Source organism: Pseudorasbora parva, chromosome 3 (genome assembly GCF_024679245.1).
Source record: "Pseudorasbora parva isolate DD20220531a chromosome 3, ASM2467924v1, whole genome shotgun sequence".
In the NCBI taxonomy this organism is placed as follows: domain Eukaryota; kingdom Metazoa; phylum Chordata; class Actinopteri; order Cypriniformes; family Gobionidae; genus Pseudorasbora; species Pseudorasbora parva.
This window is the reverse complement of record NC_090174.1, coordinates 21,559,181-21,585,686: the sequence shown is the minus strand read 5'-3', so window position 1 is coordinate 21,585,686 and position 26,506 is coordinate 21,559,181. Positions and strand designations below refer to the sequence as shown.

Below are 26,506 nucleotides of genomic sequence, written 5' to 3'. Positions count from 1 at the left end.
ACCTGTTTATATTTGACTTTCAGTTATGTTATTCAGTGAATAGTCAGTTTGATGCTGGCACAAGTAGAAACAAATTTGTTATTGCACTAGCATTAGTAAAGTTATTGCTCATTGAACAAAGAAACATTCTTCATAATCATAATCATAATAATAATACTTGCAGTTATTCACATCACAACCTAACCATAAGCTCTACTCTTCTGCTCAATGGTAACGGTCAAAACTTCAACATAGAAATTCTTTCAAATGTCAAACATAAATGAACATTATACATTAACAGATGTTTCCCTTCACTCAAACACAAATTCAACAACACTTCATTCCAGCCATATGCAAAGCATACTGGGAACTAACAATGGTGCCTCTAAATAAAACTGTACAATTGAGCTAATTCTCTTAAAATAAACAAGTAAGCTTATTTTCCTTTTTAATTTTTAATTTTATCAACTTAATCAGTTTCTCAATTCAAGCCTCAAAATTGCTTACATTACCTTAAAAAAATTAGGAAAGTGTATCTCTTGGTTTTATTTCTATACAAAACTGAACCAAAATTTTCTTAGAAATAATATATAATGATAATATATATAAAATAAACACATTATTTTTAATTATCCTCTTATTTTTTTGAGTGAAAATTACAAGACCCATGATTCATTTTTACAGTGTCACTCCTCAACCCTGCATACATTTGTTCTAAAATATAATGACCAATTGAAATAAATTAATTTCAGTGCAGCAAACTCTCTCCAGAAGTTCAGTCTCTTTGGCTTGATTCTTCACCAAAAATTACAGTTTTATATCTTTATGTTTGAAGCCTGAAATGTGGCAAAAGGTCGCAAAGTTCAAGGGGGCCGAATACTTTCGCAAGGCACTGTATCAATAATTCCAATGCAAAGCCTGCAGTGATGGCAACTATAGCTCCACGAGCTGGACATGTGAACCTTCCCAAGAATCCCCTCTGATCTTTTTTATTATGATCTAAGTTATTCAACTACATATACAAATACAATTAATTAATTAGGTCTTATTTAATTCTATAAACTATAATACTGATCTGCCAACATTGTCGCTATATGATACATTAAAATAAGCTGATAATATCACTGTTTTCTCCAGAACGAATTTTGTTGCAATATTGTCCTGCTTTGAAACAATCACCATTGTAAAAGCACTAGATAAATAAAGTTGATTGATTGATTGATTGATCGTGCCCTTAAGTATGTATCGGCCTGAGCATTAGGGGTGCAATAACTCCGTACCGTTTTTATTCACAGTTTGGTCAAGGTTGTTTCTTGGTGGGAGTTTTTTTTTTAGACTCAGTTGTAACCAAACACTTATTCATTGCCTTTTGGATCTGTTATCCGGTTCAGATTCCTTTTTTGCCCAGTCTCAGCACAGCATGGCTATCTATCTGTCAATCCATCCATCCATCCATCTGTTATGTGTGTGTAAAAAGCACTTTCCTTTTTGAGGGAATTGTTTACTCATAACATGGTTGGCATGGTATCATTCCATTTCGGAAGTAAGTACACACTGTTAAATACTGAATGTCTGTTTATCTATGCACGTCTGAAATCCAGAAAGACATTTTACTCTGAAGATCAAATAAAAGATAAGTCAGCCATACTGTACTCCTCACATCTATTTTACTCTTGCACTCTTTTTAGTCACTGGAGCATAGCACAACTGTCTGGCCTGGTGATGGTTCTCATTTGGATATTGTGTGATGGAAACCCACAGCTATTTTACCAGTTTCTGAACATACCATTTGCATTTCTCTTTTGTTGTTTAGCTAGACACGGACATCTCTCAATTATCAACAGGTACAGTATGACAACAAGATCCAAGCTGTTACTTATGTTTTTGATAAATGCATTTTCCTTTCTTAGAACGTTAAGGTCACTTGTTAAATGAAAAAGCTGCAAATTCATCTCCTGCTGTAAGGTATATCTATCTGACATTGGGAGGATTCATCCTGGCCACTGTAACAATGGGTCCCTACAGCTTATTGCTGTTCTCCAGTGCCGTCCTTCTCTTGCTCCTTATCCACTGTCTACATCCAATGCATGTTCATCATTGGATGCTGGGACTGCAGATGTTTTGGCAAACCTGCTGGCATTTGTACATCCAATACCAGTTATACTGCCTTCAAGAAACACCAGACTCCAGGTAATTCTCCAAAAGTATACACTGTATGCAACATCCAATAATTATCCAATTTTGAGCTTTTGTTTTATTACAGGCTTTTACTGGCCATATCTGCACTCATGTTGATGACCCAGAGGGTTTCTTCTCTATCACTTGATCTGCAGGAAGGAAGACTTTCTAGTCCCTTTCAAAACAGCAGTCAGGATCGATCTGTCCTTATTCCATTTCTAAGCTACTCACTTTATTTTCCTGCTCTTCTTGGAGGACCACTTTGTAGTTTCAAAAAATTTGTGGAGTCTGTTAGTCAAATGAGTGTTACTCCACCCTTTGCTTCATATTTAGGGAATCTTACTTCAAATATATTGCAAGTTGTAGTATTGGTGTGGATTAAATATCCTCTCAAGGAGCTCTTAAAATCAGTCACATTTGGAGTAAACGGCACTTATGTTTGTCAAGATATATTATGGATCTGGATCCTGTCACTGCTACTTAAGATGAACTATTATGCGCACTGGAAGATCAGTGAGTGTGTTAACAGTGCTGCAGGAATAGGTCTCCATGGTCACAGTGGAAAAACGTCATGGGATGGGCTTTCTGATGGAAGTCCATGGGTGACTGAAGCGTCGAGTCGTCCGTCAGTTTTTGCACGCCAGTGGAACAGAACCACAGCAGCGTGGCTTCGAAGAATGGTTTTCAAAAGGTCCAACAGATCTCCACTTTTCATGACCTTTGGGTTCTCAGCATGGTGGCATGGCCTTCATCCAGGGCAGATACTGGGCTTTCTCATCTGGGCCTTCTCTGTGCAGAGCGACTACAAACTACATCACTTCTTGCATCCAAAGCTTACTTCCCTGTGGAGGAAATGGCTGTATGTGTGTCTAAACTGGGCCTTTACTCAACTGACCATTGCATGTGTTGTTGTCTGTGTGGAACTTCATAGTTTAGCATCAGTGAAACTGCTCTGGTCTTCATATATCATTGTGTTTCCACTACTGAGTATTCTGATGACTTTAATCCTGTGAGAAATCCATAGCAGTGTTATATAAATGTCACCAAATATGGTAAACCCAGAAGCTTAACCAAGTTTGCTTGACCAGCCAAAATATTGGTAGGCTGCAGATCAGAAAAGTAGGCCTATGTTTGAGCGACCGTTTACCACGGTATGCATATTTGTTGTGCAATGTCGATTTTTGTTTTTAAATTAAATCTGTTCATGCATTGCATATAAAGTGTGGATGTTCTTTCAGAAGACTTGAATTTAACCGTTCAATATGGATTAGGCTACTTTTACAATCTCTTTACGAACCTTTTTATGGAGCAGCTAGGCTATTGGTTGCTTGTGTGATATCGGTCATGACTAAAACGATGAGAGAATATATAAAAAAAACGTCATTAAGGTTTGTAACGAGGGTGAGTATAGCCTACGTCTTTTTGGGTGAACTATACACTCTACTACTAATAAAGTGTGTAAAATGAACTAATGCTTAATTCAACAGGGAGGTTGGTTTGAGAGCTCAAGCTTCCACATTTTACATTATAAATAAATAATTTTCTTCAAGTTTAGCTTTTTGTATTATTAATTATTTAAAGTAATATATCACCAAAATAAGCATCCTTTTATCATGTACTTACGTTAAGTCCAAACCCGTTGAAAAAACGTTCCGTAGGCCTAGCCTACTTTTTTATTTCTTCACATCGGCTGACCGCAGTTAAATTTCACTAGATGCTCTGCATTTTCCATGCAGTGCCAGCATTCTGCCCAAAATCTCCTTTTGTGTTCAAAGAGAATAATCAACAAGATGACTTTTTATTATTAATAGAATAAAACTTTACACTCAGTCAGAACGGTGTACAAAAAACAAAAAACAAAGAAAAACAGTGAATATTTATGGTATGTAACGAGCAACACTACAACATGCTACTCTTACTGTGGTCATACTGCCACCTGGTGACAGAGATAATCTCTATATCCTCTGTTTACCCACGTGGAGAATACAGGCTGATGGGATGTACATTTTTTTAGGGTGCGTCTCAATCAGCTCCCTAGTTGACTTACGTCAACTATTCAGGGCACTGATCAGGACGTAAGTCAATGGGCTGACTCCCTGATCAGTGCCCTTACTACTGAACTAGGGAGCTGATTGAGACGCACCTGTATGAGCCATTAAATGAAAGTGTAATTTTTGTTTGGGACACTAGAGGGCGTACATATATATAGCGTGTAACAATTTAAAGGCTGGACGAATGAAACAGATCCCCTATAACTCTGCGGTACATAAATACATCTGATTGGATTACAAATTAATTATTTGTATTTTCCTGACTGTCACCAAATTGCAATTATAGGGGGGAAAAAGACTCATCACTACAAAATTCAAAAAGTGTACAAAAAACAAATAAAAAGACATTCCTTGCTCAATAAACCAAAGTAAAACAGAATTTTATCTATGTATCCTTGGAAAGAGAATGTGGATTTGGGTAAGTATCAAAAGACTAAAATATGCATATGACATTAAATCACATAGTATGATTCTACAGGTTATGTCACATTTACATCAAAGTCATACCGAATTTGATGGTATAAGGAAATTAATGTTGATCAGTGTTGGGGAAAGTTACTTTTAAAAAGTTATGTTACACTCCCTAAAAAAGTAATCATCGAAAGTAATGCATTACTTTTGTTTTGGTTATTAACAACAACAAAATATTCTATTTTTGGCAAATTAAAAGAATAAGCCTCAGGGTGAAAGAAATGCAAATTCACAGCTGTTTAAGAATAAGTAGAGTTGTGGGTCTACAATACAATACAATAGAAGAAATCACATTACTTATTTGAAAAAGTAACCCAGATATTTTGTTCTAAATTCAAAAGTAATGCGTTACTTTAATCTACTTTACTTTTAATCTGATTACATAACTCAAGTCACTTGTAACTGGTTTCCCCCAACACTGGTCGTGATATAAACAGTCCACAGTGTTTTTTCATAAATCTGAACATAATTTATGCTTCTACATTGTTCAGAGAATAGAAGTTTGGCTGGCTGCTGAAACCTTGTGGATAAAGTTGGCAAATTCTTTGTAAAACTTGTTTGCATCTTTGTGATTCCAAGGTATGCGTGTACACATTATGTACTCCAAATATTTAGAGCAGACAAGTGCTAGCCACCAAACTCAGAGCAATGTATTATACAAAGAAACACAAGACACAAACGACAGTAAAATACAGTGCATCCAGTAAAAATTCACAGCGCTTCACTTTTTCTGTCACAGCCTCATTTCAAAACGGATTAAATTCATATTTTCCCCCCTCGATTCCTCAAACTAAACCATAACAATGACAAAATGAAATAAGTTTGTTTGTAAATGTATATAGAGAATTTTCCAGAAGAACCGTCATCTCTGCAGCACTCCACCAATCAGGCCAGTAAGGTGGAGTAGCCAGACGGCATGTAAAAAGCCCATCTAGAGTTTGCCAAAAGCCACCTGAAGGACTCAGACCATGAAAAACAAACTTCTCTGGTCTGATGAACCAAAGATTGAACTCTTTGGCCTGAATGGCAAGCGTCATGTCTGGAGTAAACCAGGCACTGCTCATCACCTGGCCAATACCAACCGCACAGTGAAGCATGGTGGTGGCAGCATCATGCTGTGGGGATATTTTTCAGCAGAAGGAACTGGAAGACTAGTCAGGATCGAGGGAAAGATGAATGCAGCAATGTACAGAGATATCATTGACGAAAATCTGCTCCAGAAGGCTCTGGAACTCAGACAGGAGCGAAGGTTCCACTTCCAACAGGACAACGACCCGAAGCTCACAGCCAAGATAACAAAGGAGTGGCTATGGGACAACTCTGTGAATGTCCTTGAGTGGCTTAGCCAGAGCCCAGACATGAACCCTATTGAACATCTCTGGAGAGATCTGAAAATGGCTGTGCACCGACGCTCCCCATCCAACTGGATGGAACTTGAGAGGTCCTGCAAAGAAGAATGGGAGAAACTGCCCAAAAATAGGTGTGCCAAGCTTGTAGTATCATATTCAAAAAGACTTGAGGCTGTAATTAGTGCCAAAGGTGCTTTAAACAAAGTATTGAGAAAAGGCTGTGAATACTTAAGTACATCTGATTTTGTTGCATTTTTTATTTGTGAAAAATTCGCAAAGATTTCAAACAAACTTTCATATTGTCATGATGGGGTATTGTTTGTAGAATTGAGGAAAATAATGAACTGAATGCATTTTAGAATGAAGCTGTAGTATAACAAAATGTGGAAAAAGTGAGCGCTGTGAATACTTTATGGATGCCCTGTACAAGAGAGTCCACTCTCTCAACAACTACTCAAATACCATGTACCCTGTATTATTTTGTTGCATAAATCTTTGTGGATTTCTAAAATAATTTAGTGGCCCCAAAAAGTATTCACACTTATGAACACAATTGTAACATTTTTCGTATTCATAGATTAAAACCTAATAAAAAATAAAAAGACAAAAAATTCAAATGACAAAAACAAAATTACAACATAATTGAAATTGAAAATATAAAAATAAAATCTAATTTAAAATACTAACAAAATCTACATGATACTAAAATAACACTTAATATATGAAACCAAGTGATATTTTAAATTCAATAGAAGTACACTTTTGAAAGCAAAACAATTTAGAGAAATTTTTAAAAATATATTTTTTAAATAAAAAAAACAGAAGCCATTCAATAATAATAATAATAATAATAATAATTCACATTGAGGCCAGTAAGTAGCAGAAATTATAAAGTCATAATTTATTTGCAGATGCCACTACTTTTTTGGAGCCATGTATGTAGATTATTGACCTAGGCATTTATAATTCTATTCTGTTTGTGGGATGAATGCACACAGACAGAGAAATTATAATATTACTATTGCTTTTGGATACTATAAAATCATTAAATATCTCACAATGCTTGTTCTATTAAAAAGCAGCCTCATTTGAACTCAATGCTTCTATAATTATTTGCACGCATCTCAGTCATTGTTTGTGAACAATTAGGCCTAGTGGTTCTAAACATGACCCTCACAGTCCTAAAGGTGCACTATGTAGTATTTTGCAGTAAAATATCCAAAAACCACTAGTCCGTGTTATATATTTTGTTCAGTTGAGTACCTACAATATCCCAAATGTTTCCAACTATTTGTAAATTGTGAGAAAATTGCTAATTTAACTATGGACCGGGAAGTTTCAGCATATCGTTTGAGGGAGTCGCCTGTCATTTGCGTCATATCTGCGCTACCCTCGGTTTCAGGTTTTATTTGGCAGGAGCGCTTTACTCTTAGAAGTGTGAAAAAGTGAACGCACAGAGTAATGTCATAACATCATTTTAAACACACTTAAATGTATCTAATATGATAAACAGAGCTGCATTACCTCATAATCATAACCGGAAGAGCGGATCAGTGCAGGCGCCCGGTGACTGTGTCCCGTCCCGTCATAATAAAAGTCCCGGTGTTCGCGAGGTGGGTATTTGTGTAACAGTCGCTCCAGCGGCCGTGCTCAGCTCCACAACACTCGGTCCTGCTCTGCTTCACACTACAGTAACGTTAATAACCGCATCCATGAACGTAATTTCTGCCCGAGTCCTATTTTCCACCGGCTGTGAGGTGAGGACCTCTTGTCCCAAGATGCTGCGCTCAAACGTTGAGTCATCAAACTACACCTTTGTTTTGAATAGGCGCCCTCCAGTGGACGGAAAGTTGCATAGTGCACCTTTAAACGAATCATTCTCTGCTTATGGGGCAATAGGTTGAAAGCCTGCAGCTTTTTTGAAAGGTAAATAGCCTAACATTAATATAATATGGCTTTAAATAGATAAATTTTCATACAACAAAAGAAAACACTGGTAAATTACAATCAGTGGCTTTTAAACAGATGCACTGTCCGCTTTAGGTATTGGATGATCTGTAGTCTCTGTACATGAATCTGGTAGTTTGGTTTTCTTCTTCTCCACCAGCCGGTCAACAAGCACCACAAAAAACGCAGACAAGACAAGACAGATGCCAGACAAGTAGAAAGCAGCACTGAAGTCATGAGTCCAGTCCACCAGCCAGCCTGTGACACAGATACACAGAAGAAATGTGAGACAGGTGAACAAAGAGCCCATGGGATACAGAAAAAAGCCTGCTGTTAGCGGTGTCTGTATCCTCCCAACTAAAGCGTCACCATTTAAAACATACTCAACAGTGCATAAACGGTAAAATAAATAAATAAATAGGCTTACAACATTAGATCCTTTATGACATAACAGAGATTAATGGCTGTCAACACATGCACACCTTCATTTACACATGCGTGCACACCTACTTGGCCCAGCACATGGTGCAGACCTTATTCAGACCAGCACCATGACCAGTTTGAAAGCGAGGCTGTGAGGGATACATTTACCGCATTTTCAAAAACACATTCGCTGAAAAAAAGCTGTATAAAGTTTTCAGAGCTCATGCTGTCTACTGAAATTTCTTGGAAAGATATTTTTGAATCGTTTTGCCAGCAGAAAAATTAAAAAACACATCAAATAAAAGGAGGGGAGACCGGGTATAGTTGTAACAAGGGGAGACACTACCAATTCCACGAATCACAGATAAGATAGGAGTCATATGACTGTTTCAGTTTTCTCAGGCTTCCTTAACCTCCACATTATGGAGGTTTTCCAGTCTGTGTTGCTATCTCTCCAGAAGCTACAGCAGAAAAAAATATTCTGAGGTAAGAAAGTAAAAAACAAAAACCCACCAAGATAATATGTTTAGTACTTCTACCGTCATAGGTTATATCAGGTCAAAGTGTAGTTTCTCTAGTAAAGAATGGTGTATCAGCCTTCTCCTAATTTCAAAGCACCATGCTAATACAGCTAGCTAAACAATGGGTGACAGTGGCAGCCAGGGTAAATAACAAGTGTTTTGAAACAACTATCCACTTACATACAACTAAGAACATTTTTGTGATTGTAATAAATCTACAGAATGCCTGTTTATGTTGCCATTTATAGTAGAAAAATGTGGGTATTTTGCCTAAAAGTTTCAGACATTCAGACAAGTTTCATGTAGTTAAATAAAATAAAAAAGGGGTAGTTTTAGGTGCTGGAGAAAATTTGTTTTTACAATCATATCCCCAGTCTCCCCTACACCCACTGAAGAGATGCATTCAGCTAATTTAACTTTAAAATTGCTTTTGGTTAAAAAAGATAAATGCAACAAAATTTGCAAAGAGACTTAGCAAACGTCAAAATGTATCCACACAATGCAAATTAAGTCGCATTTTAAAATAATATTGCACATAAATCTTAAAAAAATGACTACTTTAGACCTTGAATATGATATTGTAATATGATAAAATCAACATTTGTAATTAATATGATATCATTACAAATATGATGTGTGCAGATAAAAGAGGTATAAATACTTGTGCTGGCAATGATTCATTTTAAGTATGATTTTTACTCATATTTTACTTTCATTATCATTGAAACCGGCTCCATTCCATTTGATTCATATTATTAGATTAAGCAGGCACTTTTACTCAAATTGACTAGCTAAAATTTAATTTTGAGATGATTCATAATTATTTAAAAAAATTAAGTCACAAATTAATACACATATACATACACACACACACCGATCAGGCATAACATTATAACAGGTGATGTGAATAACACTGGTTATCTCTTTATCACGGCACCTGTTAGTGGATGGGATATATTAGGCAGCAAGTGAACATTTTGTCCTCAAAGAATTTGAGCGAGATTGACAAGGCACAAATTGCGCTCGCTAGACGACTGGGTCAGAGTAGGGCTGGGCGATATGGAGCAAAAAATATATCTCGATATATTTTGCTATATCTCGATATACGATATATATCTCGATATCTTTACAGGAAAAATAACCCCCTAAAAACTACAGCAAAAACAAATATGCCAAATACCACAAAAACTTTTTTTTTTTAATTGAAGTGCAAAGAGGTAGTCAAGTGCTTTTGCGACATTTTAAAAAAAAAAACTCCCTGATTAAATACATAATAATTTAACTGTAAAAGAAAATAAATAATATTGCCTTCTTTTCATTTATTTCATGCTTTCAAAAGATGAATCAAAGACTCCCTTTTTTACACTTAACAGTAAAACAGTAAGCATTTTGCAGAAAGATGGGGGCATGACTGAGATATAAATAAACTGATTTTGTCATAACACCATTTCCTGTTAAATTTGTATCAAAATTCAAACAGTGATGTTTATCATGAGTTTGACAAAATTCAAACTCATCATGCAGATCATGTAGGCTACACATGAGCTGAATTTCACTTCTTTTCCAGTTACAGAACGAAATATGAATGTCAGAAGGTAGGCTATATGATAATATGATACAGAACTTACAGAAGAGCGCGTGTCTCAGGACACCCGGGATGTCGCGTTTTTCACTCTTGGTTAAAACGTGAATAGACCTATACATCATAATCCCGTGATAAAGCTGACAAAATAATAATAGTAATGATATTGCAATACTTTTTAAATGTTTTCAAATGATATGCGATCATTTTGACATTTTAACCGAAAACTATGCGATCAGTAAGACACGCAACATTAACTGGCATGATTGCGACCGCGTCTCGCACCAGTGTCAATCACCTGACTGTGGGTGAAACGTGCGATTTGAACTATGATGAACATTAATATTTCTTTATGAATTTTAGCAAGCAGTTGTGTTAGAAGGAAAACATGGTCTCTAAACTGAGTCCTGAACAACGTGCGCGCTTGTCAATATGATAACTAATCCTCACCTGGTTGTGGAAGCAGCCGTGTTCAATGAGACAACACGCGAGGGGAGGGGGAACAAAGCAAGAGGCGGGAGGCGCGCGAGGCTCCGCGAGCACAACACAGAGAAGGCAAACGAGCAAAGTGGCGGAATCAGAATTTAATATAACAATATATCGATATATACGATATGTCCAAATCCATATCGAGCTGAAAAAATATCTCGATATATTTTAAATATCGAGATATCGCCCACCCCTAGGTCAGAGCACCTCCAAAAGGTCTGCAGCTCTTGTGGGGTGCATTGGTCAGTATCTATCAAAAGTTGTCTGAGGAGCTTTCGCTCCCCACGTGCATCAGTGAGCCTTGGCCGGCCATGACCCTGTCGCCGAGTCACCACCGTTCCTTCCTTGGACCATTTTTGATAGATACTAACCACTGCAGACCGAGAACAACCCACAAGAGCTACAGTTTTATGATGCTCTGACACAGTCCTCTAGCCAATTGCTAATTTGGTCATAAATTCCATTGTGCCATTTTTCACTGTCACATTGATGCATCACAATGCATTAATTCATTTTAACATATTTAATACATAAAATAAGCTAATCAATTTTGAATAATAAAAGTAAATAAATGACGGTTAAATTAAAGGCATAGCTCACCCAAAAGCTAAGATTCTGTCATAATTTACCTGCCCATACGTCATTCCAAATCTTCTTTCATTCTTCTATATGATTTTCTATATCTTTATGTTCAACATAAAGAATGTCATAGAGGCTTTGAATGAGGAAATGATGACCATTTTAATTTTTGGGAGAACAATACATTTAAAGAATAGTTAAAGACAAGCACTGACCTGCAGCAGGTGGACCCACAAATCCTCCAGAGCTCCGGAACAGCATGAAGAGCCCTAGAGCGCTATCGAACCCATCCAGTCCAACAATATCCACAATACTCGTCACATGGATGGCCACCACACAGCCAAAGAGGAAGCCATAGAACGAGGAAAAGACCAGGATGGTACAGTAGCTCTGTGCAATGGGCAGCAGAAACAGCACCACCCCTAACGCTGTGACCAACATAGTCAGCAGCTGCAGGTTTCTCACAACCCGCAGGTTAGCCAGCCATCCACACGCCAGTCTGCCCAACAGGTCTGCCAATGCCAGCACTGACAGAACGGAGGCGGCCCAGTACTGCTCCATGCCCAAACTATTGGCATACGGCACCAGAAACAAAGGTGGAATGAAGAAACCTGCTACAGCCAAGATAGCAAACACAATATATAGCAGCATCTCAGGCCTCTGAATGAGATCCCACTGGAAAGTGCCTTTTTTTAATGTCCTGCATTCATCTTTGGAGTCCAGCATAGGTTTGCCTTGGGTAGAGGTTTGTGCAGGTTGAAGGGGCCTCATCAGAGCACCACACACACACAGATTCAGCTGAAGACCGCCGATGATGAGTAGAGACCCCTGCCAAGAATAGCGGTCGATAAGCCACTGGAAAAATGGGCTGAACCCCATGGCAAAGACACACTCTCCAGAGCTAGCAATAGAATAGGCAATGGGGCGCCAGCGTTTGAAGTAATGGCTGACCATGCTGTTTGCTGATATCCATGAAAATGAGACTCCAATTCCTAGATCAAAGACACACAAAAAAAAAAACACTACAGTTAATGAAGTCACTAAAAATAAATCATTAGACAAATAGATAAATATTTCACCATTTAATTAAGTCATCTGTAATAAATAAATAAATATATCAAATAACATACTTGTCAATCATGTTTAAATGCAAATTATTATTATTATTATTCATGTATATAATGCATATAATCTTCCCTTAGGACTGTTCTGCATGAATGTGCGAGAGAAGGAATGTGTAATGTGTGCTGGTCAACTCTTTTTTTTAAATTATTATTTTTTTTTTTAAAGTTGGGAAATTATTACTTCATATTTTCTTTTCTTGTGAAATCGCATAAATAATTGTTTCAGAGTCAGCTAAATCCCAGCACAGAGACTCTTTCACCTAGATATTAACACAGAGACTGTGTCTGTTCCCAGAATTAATAAATACAAAAACCATCAAAACCATTCAACAGTAAAATCTAACTGATGTCCAACAAATAAACAACAGATATAATCCTTAACTGTCTAAGCTTGGGTTGCTGAATATTCGATCCCTTTCTACAAAAGCGCTTACTGTAAATCATATGATTATAGATCATAACCGAGATGTGCTGCGTTTGACAGAAACCTGGCTAAAACCTGACGACTACATTTTAAATGAGTCCACCCCCCGAGATTATTGTTATAAAAACAAGCCACGTCTGAAAGGTAAAGGTTGCTGTAATGTATAATAATATCTTCAGTATTACTCAGAAGTCTAGTTTCAAATAGAATTCCTTTGAAGTTTTGGTGCTTTATGTAACGCTGTGTAGTGTAAATGATAAATCCCGTTTGACATTTGTGTTGGCTACTCTATACAGGCCACCAGGGCACAATACAAACAAAGAATTCAAAGAATTCGCTGGTTTTCTAGCAGAGTTAGTCCTGGCTGCAGATAAAGTACTAATTCTTGGTGATTTTAATATCCATGTAGACAATGAAAAAGACGCATTGGGATTGACATTTAAAGACATTCTGAACCAGGGGTCCCCAATCTCGGTCCTGCACAGTTTAGCTCCAACCCCAAACAAACACACATGAAGCAGCTAATCAATGCCTATAATAGGTGTATCAGGTGTGTGGATCCTGGATAAATAAAAGTATTACAGGTAATAATAATAATAATAATTTATATTGACCTGTAACTTTTGAATGGTTGTGAAAAAAACACTGCTTAAGTAATATTTAATATGTAATAATAAAATAATACATTATATACATTAATAATAATTTGGATTTAAACATGATCTATCAATTTATTATTTTACATTTAACTAATTTAAACATTAAAACAATATTATTTGTCTACAGATTAAATATTTTTTATTAAATTTGATCATTTCATTTTTAAATGAACACGCATACCATATTGCATTCATACTGTAGAAGACTCGTGGAGTAAATACAGTGCGCGTCAAAGTTTGTTTCTAGATTAGTGTCACCTATTTTGTTTACAGACTCTGGGTTTGAAATAGCATGCTAGCCTATTACATCTGTCTATCATATACTGCACATTAAATATGGTAATGTATACAACAGTCCACAACATTCATCATAAAACAGCGGTGGACCGGAGTCTGACCATGACCTACTGCCATATCCTTTGACCATCTTATAACCCGAAACAGAAGGCATTGTATTGTGAAGCACTGAACTATGGTTTGCTATTGAATGTGTAAATTTTGAAGAAGAAAAAAAACAACAAACAAAAAACAGAGCTTTTCTGTGAAAAGAACACGTATACTATGCTGTGTTTTACCTAAACATGTATAATTTGGCAACCATATGCACGTGAGCTCTCTCTCTATAATTATAATTATTTTTAAATCACCCCCTCAAAGGGCAAAAATAGGGCAAAAAAGCTATAAAGACCAAAACCACAATTTGTGTTAGGCTGTAAACATCTTTTATTCTATAATGTTGGGCATTTTAACATGGACTCAATTAGATTCTTCTCCCTTGTGGAGCCCGTGTCTAGTAGCCAATCAATGAATTGCAGTTTAAGTCACTTCCGTATTGGCATCAAAAGAAACTGGGGGAGGTTGCCACATGATTATAACCAGTTTTACTCTGTAACCATTTGCATGCCAGCAAGTGTGTGATGGTTTCAATCTGTTAAGATTTTAAAAGTCATGTAGTATATACCAGCCTTTATACAATTTAAATAGAGTATTATGCACTTAAAATGCCAGCATTACATAATTATAACTAAACAAAATAAGCAGAGTAAACTAAACTTACCTTGCAGTATACCCACAGACAGATACATCCAGGGCAGACTGAGGCCCAGAGAGGCGATAATCATTCCTGAGGCAGCCAGAAGCCCTCCGACCATGATGACGGTGCGCTGGGACAGGTGCATACTGAGAGCACTGGCAAGAGGAGCTAAACAGACAAAAAAAACAAAACTCCTCTCACTATGCAGGTCTGGGGTTTACTAGGGTGTCATCATGAAATGTCAATTTAAAGACAGTTTGTAATAGCAGTTCTGAGACAATTCATACAGTTACAGAAAAAAGGCATTCCTCACCTCCCAAGTGAAACACAGCAATGGTAGTCGAGGTGATCCATGAGGTAGTACTAGTAAGGACACTGTAGTGATTTTGGATTTCAAGGAAGAACAGGCCAAAGTTCTTATGAACAGCAGCAGTTAGGCCCATGATGAAGAAGGCCGAGGTCACCACAACCCAGCCATAGCCTCCATCTGGCGGGGTTAACGAATACATCTCCATACTGAATCTGACAGCTGCTTCTCACCTTCTGTAAAATTATGGCACAGATTTTCAACATTGGATTATACTGTATAGGCCTATACCAGTGTTGCATTGACATACTATTATAATATTCATCAATAGTTTAAATATATTATTTATTTTTATACTATTCATTTTTAATTTAATTTTATCATATGCTTCTGACATTTGTATTAGGTTTTATGTAATATTTCTGTCCAGCTTTACTTCAATTTTAAGTCATAATTTTCCAGTTAGCTGCCAAGGTAACATTCTAAAAAACATGTTAAATTAAATGAATACAAATGTTGTATACTATTTCACCTGCATTTAAATTACCAAAACGATTTATTTTTATTAATATACACACACAGTATTGTAATTAATATAATATAATATATATATATATATAGTTTGTAATTGTAACATTATATATTTCTTTATTGCCACTTTTGGCACTTTGTTGTGTCCTTGCTGAATAAAAGTATTAAAGGTGCAGTGTGTAGTATTTATATCAATTTACATAACTGTACTTTTCGGTGGTGTATAAAGACCTTACTTAATGCACCGTTATGCTGTTATTATCTTAGAATGAGTCATTTCAATCTACATACAAAGTGAAGTCACCATTTTACGCCGCTTACACCATTTTATTCAAAACGCTCTACAGAGCGCTAGCTACTCTCTGCTGTCTCAGGCGATGGCATCTTTGTCCTGTGTTGGCCACCGTAGCTTCTCTATGTGCCTTGATAGAGAGGGGTGAGCATTGGGCAGTGGCAATTCGCAACCTCAGCGATAAATGAATTGCCACACGGAGGTATAATCACTGACACGTGACAATAACTAAAGAGGTGTGAATCTTATTTAAAGTCATGCATACTGACGTACATCGAGGTCATTCCTCGCTGTCCCACAGCCCATTTAAGTTAGGAGCTATAACTATTATTAAAGTGTGATATTTTAACCTCCGCTAGCGAGCAGAAATGACAAACTATTTGTGCGACGAATGCAATTATCCCTTCAATTAAAGCGTGCCATGGTTTCTGTTTTATCATATTTACAATTTTACAAATTTCAGCAAAATGACTAAAATTGTTTAAGAAGTGATTGTTACACTTTAAAAAATGCTGGGTTAAAAACAACTCCGATTGGGTTGAAAATGGACAAACCCAGAAATTGGGTTGTTTGAACCCACAGTGAATGGATCCATTGAAACAACCCAATTTCTGGGTTTGTCCATTTTTAAACCCAACTTGTTGTTTTTCACCCAGCATTATGATTTGATAATGTAATGAATGTATCGGTGTCAGCACTTCTGCAACCTGTTCCACATAGTTGTGACCAAAAAAAGAAAAAGTCCAACATATGAAGAGTGCATTTAACGGTTTTCATAAGTCATGTTTCCTATAATCCATTGGATGGTTTGGGCATCCCAGCGGATGCACGTTTAGACGGCTCTTTCCATTTCTGGTTCTTGGCCAGTGTTGGCAAAGTACTTAACAGTACAAGTACAAGCACAAGCACAAGCACAAGCAGTAACCAACACAGACTTAACAGGAACAATCGGTCACAATGGAAATCTGTAGCAAGTGTCAGAAATCATAAGCTCATGAGCGTCAACACACATGACCCACAATGCCTGCTGTGATCACTGACTAAGCCAGTCCTTCACTGCCATTTACTCAACACCACTAGCAGCAGGCAAACATACTCATGTTACAGTATAGTTCATGACCACCTTGTCCTTGATTTGTACCCATATTAGACTACAGCTTCACATATTAAAGAAGCTATCAAACTGTCAGCAACCTCCAGTACAAAAACAGTCTGATGTCCTGCAATCCAAATAAAAAGCTGCTTACCACCCACTATGTTATTCATGAGAGCATTTTTTTACCTTTCAAAACATCTTGCTTCCCTGCTGATAGAATCCCATCCCAATCCGCTCAAATCTATTGCTGTATGTATCTGTGTTAATACAGACTCTATAGATTTGGGTGTAAGTCAAGTCTCTTATTTATCTAGCACTTATTACAATGCCAATTGTTTTAAAGCAGCTTCACAGTGTTACCAGGAAAATAATGCAACAGTATTATTTTCAATAATAACAATAATTTAAAATATAGTGTCAATGCAGGCAGATCACTAATATAGTTGAAATTTAAGTGTCCCCAACTGAGCAAGCCAAAATCCAAAAGAGTAAATACAGGCACTCCTGAGCTTTACAGGCAAAATCTCCATGTGTCTGCACTATTGTTGTGTACATCTAGCACCTGTCTACATCAGCAGTTGTTGCATATTGAATCACTATCAAATGTAAACTCAAATCTGGTAGAACTGTGTTTAACGTTGTTCATAGAAATATTATGCAAACATGAAGTTATGTTTCCATAAACAATATTACAAGACAAAGTGAGCTTTATTTCAAACTAAAATATTTTGATGTTTTTGTGCTGTAATGGACACATTAAACCCACACTGACATACATTCAGACACCCAGCAAACACAGAACATTCCCTAACCTTAGTATTTGGTCCCAGTTTAGTTTCTTTTTTTGGGGGGGTGGGGGGGGGGGGGGGGGGAGCCAATAACGTTCCTTTTGGGTTTTATTTTTTGCAACCATTACGTTCAGTATTAAATAATAAGTTGTTACATTTATATAGTGCCTTTCTCTGCACTCAAAGCGCTTTACATTTAGGGAAAACCCAGACAACTTCCGGCAAATTTAGATTTAACCTGCAAGTAGCCTGGCACAGAGCTTATTTAAACCCATTTCTAATCTGTCAAAATCACGGCACCAATCAGAAACTTTGCGGTGGGCTTTACACGATGACGACAGCGCAGCGACGGTGAAGCAGATTTTGTACATTACAAAGATGCTTGACGACGTGGAACTTCACTCATTCGAATCAGCCATCGCGTCTGTTTTAAGCAATTTAAACGTATAAAGCCCGAGCAAGGAACAACACTCCGCTACTAGATGTGGATTACACAGGCTACTTTGATGAGGAGGATGGGGAGTGTGTTGATGTGCCAACACCACAGCAGCTCTGGATCTGGCCTTTCTGTGCTTATTTCCTCACACTAGATCTGGGCCGTATTTACGAAACATATATACTCACAAGAATACTGCTAAGAATTGACTTAAGAGTAAAAAAAATCTTGGCTCAAAGCTGTGCTTAAAAGTTAGTTATCAAGCATCCCAATCATACTTTAAGTAAAGTGTAGGACTAAATCTTAAGTGTCAGTCTTAGAGTTGAATCCGGACACTTTGTTGTGCCACAAACGGGATTTTGGATGATGTCATAGGCATGAACCAATCACTGAATAGATGTCCTTATTTAAGAATATTCTCAGATAAAATCACATTGAATGGTGAAGTTCCTAAGAGTTTACATCCACATTTGACAATAAAGAGTCTACATTCCAGAGAATACATTATAATATACGCATTTGAAATGAAAGATAAACATGTTTTCATACATGTCTTAACATTTTTTAACAACAACTGGTGTGCTGTTAACTGACCTGCCTATATCTATATCTATATATATATAAAAATAAAAAAAATCAGCCACCGTGGATTCTAAAAGAAAACTGAAATGGCAGGAGGAAGAAGCTAGAAAAAAGGCATTTAAAAACCCCCCCAAAAAACAACATTAACCAGCGCTGAAAAAGATGATGCCTGCTCTGTCCAAATAATACCATTTGATTAACTGCTTGTCGTCAAACATTTCGAACACATTCTCCCTCTCTTGAAAGATTTGCTCACGTCTCTGTCTGCTCAGCGCCATCACAAGCCCCTACTGGCAACTCCTAACCACTCGAGACCTCTCGAGCTGTCTTAAATAACTGGGAGAGGAAGAGTGATTCTTAGCTTTAAGAAATTTGATAACTTGTTTTTATACTGAAGTTTGAAAGTAGGAGAAAATTTCATGAATTCTCAGCACTTAAGATTAAAATAGCACTTTAAGAAGCTTGAAAAATACGGGCCCTGGTAGTCATGTAAACATTTTTAATAAATAACTAACGTAACTATGTTCAAGTCTGAAAATGTTCTAACACATCTGAAATGACTGAATTTTAATAAAGTTTGTGAGACAATTTTCCAAATTGCAATACAAATGCCTTACAACTGGGGCAAATGCGATCAGAGCAGATGTTTTCTGTTTGACCGTCAAGCCGAGATGTTTCAGTCGGTCTGATGCGATTAGGTTTTCCAAATTTGGCAAAAATGTTGATTGCGTGGTCGTGGTGGTGGACAGGGGCGTAGCACCAAATTTTGGGCCCTGGGTACAAACCATCTTGCTGGGCCCCCATACCATGTATGTATAGAAAACTGACTTCTAAGGAGGGTGCTTTTTGACAGCATAGTATCCCATCACTATACTATACTTATTCGATATACTTATTCGGATTCGGACCCACAGAGACCACACGGTGAGCCACGGTATCACCACAACAGTGATAGCTGTCAATAACTTCTATAGAACGTTCCCTAATGGTTCTATTTTTAGTTTATTATTTTTCAATCATAAAATAGTGTTCCTAGAACATTAAGAGGTTATTTTTAAAAAGCCTTAAAATAACTTATACAGAACATTCCCTAATGGTTCTGTTTTTCAACCATAAATTAATGTGGCTAGAACATTGCAAGGAGGTTATTTTTAAATAACCTTAAAATAACTACAGAACGTTCCCTAATTTATTTTAGGTTATTATTTTTATAAACATCCAACCTTCCAATGAAAAAGTTGCAGATCTTTGTCATAGAATCATCTAATTTAAGACAGAGCTCCAGTAATTTTAGACAGTATATAATAAAATGTAGCTGAAATTAATTCAATCAAAACATGTTCAATGATCTGATAAATTCACCTGCAGCTTAAATTTAAAGCCAGGGTTAAAAGTGAAAAGCTTAGCAATCATAAATTAGTTTATATCTTTATGACCCTGGACCAAAAAACTAGTCATAAGTTGCAATAATGTATGCATGTGGCAATACTCAACAAAACATTGTAAAAGAAATTTGGTAACACTTTAGATTACGGCCAGGAAAGTACTGCATAATTAAAGCAAATTTACAGCATAACTTTCAGTAATTAGCTACAGGCTAAGTATGAATGTGTGGGCTGTAAATTAAAGTGGCTCTTGTTAAAGTAGCTATACAGGCAAAGTATGAACGTGCGGGCTGTAAATTAAAGTGTTTCTTGTTCCCCTCTTGTTTCATAGTTACAGGGTAAGTACGATTCTGCGGGCTGTAAATTAAGTGGCTCTTGTTTCCCTCTTGTTTCATGTAGTTACAGGGTAAGTATGAATTTGCGGGCTGTAAATTAAGTGGCTCTTGTTTCATGTAGTTACAGGGTAAGTACAATAAAAACAAAAAACATTATAAATGAAAAATAAAAAAGATTTGAAACCTATAGATTTGAAACAAGAGTCACTTAAATATACAGCACGCACATTCATACTTACCCTGTAACCACATGAAACAAGAGGAGAACAAGAGTCACTTTAATTCACAGCCCGCAGAATCGTACTTACCCTGTAACTACTCAGATAATTACCCCTTAATTAAAAAAATACTTACAGTATAAATAATTTGTTCATCTTCCTGATAGTTACCCCTTAATTCCCCAAATATTACATATTGTTCTTTTATACTTACAAATACTTACTTTATAGTTACACTATATTTACCGCAAGTTATGCTGTAAATTCGCTTTATGCATTAGCTACTTTCCGGGCTGTAATTTAAAGTGTTACCAGATTATTATTATTTTTTTTTTTATAATAATAAATATATTATTATTATTAGTAGTAGTAGGAGTAATAGTAGTAGTAGTAATAATATGCCTTGCTTCATTAAAATTAAAGGCAATTTTCTCAATATTTGGATTGTTTCCTCAGATTCCAGATTTACAAATAGTTGTATCCCAGTCAAATATTATCAATATAAAGCTTATTTATTCAGCTATCATGTGATGTGTAAATCTCAATTTCAAAAAATGTACCCAAATGACTTTGTGGTCAGTATGCACCACTGATCTGCAAGCACTTTCTCCTGTATTCCACAAAAAGCAGTGCACTTGCTCAATTTAAAAAATAATTTTGTTTTACTGGCTGCCCGGCTAACTCAAAACTTAATCTTAAAGGGACTTTGACTAACTTGTTTGTTAGTCAAAACTGACTTACATTCATTTATCTGCCTTTGAATAGTTCGTTCTGGTTCTCGAATCTGATTGGCTGAGAGCCTTTCCAAAAAAATAAATAAAAAAAGGCTTATTTACAATAACATATGTATTTAACAACCTTAAATATCCACTTAATATTTTGTCACTCCTTACGATAGAAATTCGACAGCCACTGTTTTTTTCTTTATTTTTGAACAAGAACACGTGGACATCAAAACATACGAGGACTTTTATTTTGGAATCGCTTCCCCATGTTAGTGTAACGTTAGATTTAAATGATGGCTCTATGATATATGATTTTGAAAGTGTTTGAATATCTTGTAGAAAACTATCTAATATTGCAGTTTATGTTTTTTTTTAAATAACAACTTTACTGATTACAGGCGTCATCAATCTTCAATACCAGGTCGCGGGTGTGCTGGATGATTAGGCTACTGAATGTTAGAAGAATAACTTAACGTTAAGGGAACTTTAAAATGACGTTAGAATAACGTTCTACTAGCTAAAACTTTCCTGACTAACCAAAAACAAACTTTAAAAAGAATGTTCTGGAACAAAAAATGGTTAGCTGGGAATACAGTTTTTACTTTTATATTTTTCATTTTTAAGTTTTTTGTTTGTTTGTGTCTTTTTGTTAGTTTTTTTGGTCAGTACATTTTTTAAAAAGTTATTTGTTTTAAGTTGTTATCAAGTTAAACTAAAAGCAAATGAGAAATGTTTCCTTGGTTAGCTGAAATAAAAATATAAACATTTAAATTATATATATATATATATATATATATATATATATATATATATATATATATATATATATATATATATATATATATATATATATATATATATATATATATAAAAATTTAATTTAACAATTCATTCAAAAAACGAAAACTTTTTTTGGTTTTACTAAATTGTCCGAAGTAGACAACTAAAAGTCCGAAGTAGATTTTCTTTATGAATATCAAGGTTGGATGTACCAGTTTAGTGCCGATACAGAAACATTTAAATTTAAAAAATAAATCTAAATAATGATTGCAGTAGAATGGTGAACAAATGCAATGTCTCACCTGTATTGTGTATCTTATTCCATTATTGTAAACTGTTAATCATTGCTGTTTTTTGCAAGATATTTCTCCATCAAAGATATGTACGCCCTTTCAGTGTTTTAAAATAAAATCCTGCTCTACATGTTACGGTAGGGAAATTACTTACACCATAGGTGCGACCACATGCACTCTTCTCCCCTTCTGTCCTCGGTCAGGTCCTCTTCATGTTGTTCATCGCAGCCTGTAACACAATAGTAGTAGGCTATAGCAGCATGATGCTGCCGCTGATGTGAATGGATCTCTATTTATAAACTTGCACAACACTGGCCACACCCCTTCCGACCTCCTGCTCAACACGCTTCCATATGGCAAGCCGAAAATACATTTATTCCATTAAAGGCTGCGTTCCACTCCACTTCCAGATACATTTGCAAACTTCCCCAAGCACTTCTCCTCTGGGAATCCCTGCCGACATTTTGAAGTATGTTCCACTTCGTAAGGTTAGCCTACATACTTTATATGTAAACTTCAGGCAGCTTCATATGCCACAATGCAACGTGGCTGGGACATCACCGCATATCTTGTGTAATTTCTCCACCACAAACAACTCTATGATACATCATTTTTAAAATTATTTAAAACAACCCAAACACACCTATAGAATGCTGCATTAAAAAATTTTGTTAGGGAAAAAAATAAATTAAAAATTAACTCAGCTGCCTGAAGTTTACATATGAAGGAGACTTGCTCTCTCTGTCCAAATCGAGACAGCGAGGGTCTGTCCATATAAATTTTCCTCATCCACTTCACGAAGTGAAACGCACTTAAAAATGGTCGCAGAGATTCCTCCAGGGGAAGTGCTTAGGGAAGTTCACAAGAGCTTGTCTAAAAGTTTATTGGAACAAAGGCGGACAGGGGTCCCCAATCTCGGTCCTGGAGGGCCACTGTTTTGCAGAGTTTGGCTCCAACCCTATCAAACACACCTGAAATTGCTAATCAATGACTTTATAGTCATTGAATAGCTGTTTCAGGTGTGTCTGATTGGGGTTGAAGCTAAACTCTGCAAAACAGTGGCCCTCCAGGACTGAGATTGGGGACCCCTGACTTAGGACGTTCCAGTTCAGCCCATTGGAAAGGTTCCACCAGTAGTGGGCAATCCTGTTGACATCCGAGTCAACGAGATAGAGGGAAGTTAGAAAGTAAAAACTAACTGAAATGCAGCCAAAGTCAAAATGAAACATAAGTTGCGATAGCATTTTCTTCCTTATTGTGATGTATACCCGAGTGAAATGGCTTCTCAAACAAGAAAAATGTAGGGTGGGACTTCAGTTGGGAATTGATTAGATATTTGTTGCTGTTTGTTGATCTCATGTAAGTGAACGGTTGTCCTTTCCCACACGCCAGTAAACACTTGATCATATTACTGTCCTTGCAAGTGGAATGTGAATTTGTGTTTTGATTAAAGGCCACATGAATAAAAATCAAAAAACAAAATGCACGGAAAATAATTTATAATATATTGGCCTTCTGCAATATTCAATGAAAAAATAAGGATTGTCAAGTTTGATTTCATATATACTTTCATAGTATACTTCATTCAGTAACGAAGAAAATATGATCATCATATCATACTGCCTTTCATAGTTAATTTCTATTTATATGAACACGAACGCTCTTTACGAGTTTAAATCACATAATTACGGTAATTATGACATGGGGTGAACGTAATGACAGTTATGTTCATTCGTAGGAGACGTTAGCACAGCAGGGGAAATATAATGGTATTGGGGTGTTAAAGGGATGCAAAGTTGCTGTCACTTAGAAAATGGGCCAAGAATTAGGAATCCTGGACACAATGTAGCCAAGTATGGAGGATCTTTTTGGCGAACAAATATTTTCCAATATAACAATTCCAAACACATCGCTCATGCAACAAAGTGTTCATGCTCAGCATTCTGAAATCTTTAAGTTGCCTCCTTAGTCCCTTGACGTTGTCTTTGTGTTTTTGTTGCGTTTCTTCATCTCAGAAAGACTCGATGCTGATGAACCGTTGTCGTTGACTAATTGTGCATACTAAAATCTCACTTTATTATTACAATGAACGGCAAAAGGAATGTTTGGAAATGTATTTCCATACTGAAACACTAGAGTAAACAATTTAATAATTGGCTTAAAACATGGCTAAGACTTTTTCACAACAATATGTGTGTGTGTGTTTGTGTGTGTGTGTTGGCAGGGCAGAAAAAGTGTGTTTGCCAGCGGTTTTCTCGCGGAGCTGAACCGCAGCTCGTGTATTGCAAATACAGATAAATATGAATGAATAATGACAGTCATTCTTGTGCTTTGATTTCTGATGGGCAGCAAATATCTGCTTTAAATGCGACCATGTTCCCTTCTGTCCCAAACACACATGCATATAACATGTTGTATATAAGTATAGTTCACATGATAAATTTTACATTAAAAGTGAAAATAAACTTCTAGTTTTAATCATTAAACAGGCCTTTGAAGCTTGGGGAAAAAGCTGCTCACGCTGAATTACAATGACATGTTTACATGAAAAATGTTACGGCAATGTGTTGGACAGGGTAAGCAGGAGACAGGCAGTTAGGAAACAACTACATGATATAACTTTTTTTTTAAAATACTGTATCATAAATTGTGGATAATTAAAATATATATCATATGCTGAAGTAAATTTCTGGAGTGTTAACAATTAAAAGAAAAAACAACAAGAACCCAAAAACCGTGACACGAACCGAACCGTGGGTTTTGTGAACCGTGCCACCCCATATATATATTTTTTGTCTGACTGACTGATGGCCATACATTTGGCAGATGCCTAAAATCATTTGACTGAAACACCATAGTTTTAAGGAATAAAAGGCATGCCATACTTCTGTCCATTCTCTCATACACAAATATGCATTAATGCATATTTAACCTGTTGGATCATTTCTTAAGAATGTTATGCCACACCCATTTCACATGAGCTGATTGTCAACCTCCTGCCAGTAACCATTACATATTTATGTAAAGTTATACTGTGTTGTCAACACGTGTTACAAACAATATCTGTGACAATCTCTACCTATATACCAAACAATATATTTAAAACATTTAAATTATATTTTACATGTTTTATAGGCCTATTTAAACAATAACTGAGCGGAGAGATCATGTAAATGTGTAACACTGAAAGAACAGATCAATTAAAGTACATCAAAAAGTACATGGACTTATACCCTGTCCTAAATTACAGAGAAGATACTGTCTGTCAGCATATACATTTTTGCTTAAAAAAAAGCAAAACTCCGAATTGTGGAAGTCATGGCTACCATACAAATATGCACTGGATGGTCAGCCTAATCTGAGCTGGTTTCAGGACCAAAATCAGGGCATTTACGAACTGCATAATAATTGGCATCATAATCCAATCGAATTGTCATTTTATATGCAAAATCAATCATGATAGATGCAAATGCTAAAACATCTATTCTTAAGTTATTCAAAATAAGACACACCGTGAATGCCAAAATAATAGCGATAGTCCGATAGCTACGACTAAAAAGTCGTTCTCACTTTGGATTGTGTGAATCGACTAAACTGTTTACATTTCTGTAAACAATGAAAGGACAAAGCAAAGCAGAATGTTTGGCTTACAGGCCAATGCTGCTTAGGTTTACAGACTTCACAAAATAGTTATGCTGTACTCGAATCAGTTTTACTTCAGATACTTTAAAATTGCTGCAATAACACTTCAGTCAGTCGGTGTGGTGAAAACTTGTACCAGTCTGCGGTAAGAGGATAATGTCAAGTCTATGTTTGACATCCAGTATGTTGCCATTCCAATGCTCCAGAGGCCTGCCAGACAGATCAGAATTCACAAACCGTGTGTTCTTTCTTGCAGCAAATATCAAAATGTTTAAGGCCAAAAACAG

The 26,506-nt window shown here is 36.3% G+C and overlaps 2 protein-coding genes across 2 annotated transcripts; one reads left to right on the top strand and one right to left on the bottom strand.

Annotated features, from left to right (window-relative positions):
* The first annotated feature begins 1,701 nt into the window (after window positions 1–1,701).
* Window positions 1,702–3,170, top strand: mboat4 (membrane bound O-acyltransferase domain containing 4). The gene is made up of 3 exons (XM_067438115.1): window positions 1,702–1,823; window positions 1,945–2,169; window positions 2,243–3,170. The coding sequence occupies exons 1-3, from the start codon at window positions 1,702–1,704 to the stop codon at window positions 3,168–3,170; spliced, it is 1,275 nt and encodes a 424-aa protein (XP_067294216.1).
* Window positions 3,171–6,966: 3,796 nt separating this feature from the next.
* zgc:114041 (uncharacterized protein LOC574425 homolog) lies at window positions 6,967–22,860 on the bottom strand. Its single transcript, XM_067440025.1, has 5 exons — window positions 22,732–22,860; window positions 15,123–15,352; window positions 14,834–14,977; window positions 11,785–12,561; window positions 6,967–8,233 (listed from the first exon to the last, which is right to left on the bottom strand). The coding sequence occupies exons 2-5, from the start codon at window positions 15,322–15,324 to the stop codon at window positions 8,046–8,048; spliced, it is 1,311 nt and encodes a 436-aa protein (XP_067296126.1). The 5' UTR covers window positions 15,325–15,352; window positions 22,732–22,860; the 3' UTR covers window positions 6,967–8,045.
* Window positions 22,861–26,506: the final 3,646 nt, after the last annotated feature.